The sequence below is a fragment of the Theropithecus gelada genome, chromosome 16, assembly GCF_003255815.1.
Source record: "Theropithecus gelada isolate Dixy chromosome 16, Tgel_1.0, whole genome shotgun sequence".
NCBI classification, from domain to species: Eukaryota; Metazoa; Chordata; class Mammalia; order Primates; family Cercopithecidae; genus Theropithecus; species Theropithecus gelada.
The window spans coordinates 58,448,007-58,449,717 of NC_037684.1; the positions used below are offsets into that span (position 1 = coordinate 58,448,007).

Here is a 1,711-nt window from a genome sequence, read left to right on the forward strand (position 1 = left end):
GAGTAGCTGGGACTACAGGCGCCCGCCACCTCGCCCGGCTAGTTTTTTGTATTTTTTAGTAGAGACGGGGTTTCACCGTGTTAGTCAGGATGGTCTCGATCTCCTGACCTCGTGATCCGCCCGTCTCGGCCTCCCAAAGTGCTGGGATTACAGGCTTGAGCCACCGCGCCCGGCCGGAAATTTCTTACCTACTTTCTGGCTTCAGTCTGTCTTAGGTCTTACATGACAGCAATTAGTTGGCATTTTTCATCTGGTGGGGGGGTCCTGGTTTCCGAAAGGCAACTTAGGGCTATATGTCAAGATGTTATCTTTAGTTCCTATGGGGAACCAGACATCTCATGACTCTGACTTGAGTGACTGTTGTTTATTATCTTCTTGTTTAGCAAGTTACTGACTTCCCTAATTGCTGGTTATAGGGCTAGCTAAGATGCCTGGGACTTTTCTTGAGATGACTCAAAATTTTTTATTTCTATGCTTGAGTGGGGGCACCGACAGACCCTGAAAAGGGGTCCCTATTCCACCTCAGTCTGGCTGCGGCCAAAGACAGACACCAGCTCAGGCCTTATATCCATTCTAGTTCGGGCCCCTCGGGGCCGCGTGGCCAATCAGATCCCCTCTGAGATCCTGAAGAACCCCCAGCTGCAGGCAGCAATCCAGGTCCTGCCTTCCAACTACAACTTTGAGATCCCCAAGACCATCTGGAGGATCCAACAAGCCCAGGCCAAGAAGGGTGAGCCCGTGATCATTGAGCTGGGGTGGGGGTGGAGGGGCTGCCTGGCCCGGATGGGACAGTGTCCCCCTTGCAGCCCCTTCCTAGCCCTCCACCTCTCACGTCTTTGCTCTGTCTCGCAGTGGCCTTGCAAATGCCGGAAGGCCTCCTCCTCTTTGCCTGTACCATTGTGGATATCTTGGAAAGGTGAGGCTTGGGACCCTGGAGAGAAGGCTGAGCCAGGCTGCTCCCACCCCCTATGCTCATTACCCGGGTGGTTAATGCCCTGGTGGTGGGCATTTTTTCCTTCTGGACCTCCGCCGTCCCCCTTTCCCTCCCACAACCACGCACACACTAGGGGAAAACCGGAAACAAATCTGCAGCTTGCTGAGGCCCTGCGTGTCCCTGCAAATCTCTCCTCCCTAAACATTTGGGACAGAGAAAGAAACCAATCCCAGTGTCTTCAAAGCTGCACCCAGAGCAGGTGGTAGGACCCAGGGAGGAACCTGAGAATTCTCCAAGCTGTCCCTGAAATGTGCTGAGTGGTCAGTGAGAGGTCTGCCGGTGGGGGCGGCGGGGGCACCTTTTCCTCAGGCACATTTGGGGAAGTAGAGCAAGGATGGGTTTGGAGCACGGAGTGTCTGGGAGAAGGTATTCAGTTCCTCTACATCCTACCCCTGTCACTCTAAGTTTCTGCAATACAATGAGCCATCCTTGGTGGGGAGGGTGAGAGCTTAGCCATCTGGAACCAGCACAGGAACAGGGGAGGGGAAGGAAGAAAGGGGAGGTCATCCCATGCTGGGAACCTCCCACTCCCCTGCTGCCCCATCCCCCTCCCTCCCCTGCTCCCCATCCCCCTCCCCTGCTCTCCCTCCCCCTTCCTTCTTGCCCCCTCCCTATCTCCCCCCTCTGCCTCCCCTCCTGGTTCCTCCCCCTCCCCTGTTCCCCCATCCCCCTCCCCTGCTCCCCCCTCCCCTGCTCCCCCCTCCCCTGCTCCCCCCT

General features: G+C 56.5%; 1 protein-coding gene across 5 annotated transcripts in view; it reads left to right on the forward strand.

The window, feature by feature from the left end:
* Positions 1 to 1,711, forward strand: part of DPH1 (diphthamide biosynthesis 1) — a 13,595-nt gene that overhangs the window by 3,099 nt on the left and 8,785 nt on the right. For 3 of the 5 annotated variants that reach the window (XM_025362224.1, XM_025362226.1, XM_025362225.1), the window contains 2 exons: positions 578 to 730; positions 853 to 916. In XM_025362224.1, coding sequence (XP_025218009.1) covers positions 578 to 730; positions 853 to 916 — 217 coding nt within the window. Of the gene's footprint in view, positions 1 to 471; positions 731 to 852; positions 917 to 1,711 lie in introns of those variants that run through there. The other 2 variants (XM_025362222.1, XM_025362223.1) reach the window with 1 other exon arrangement.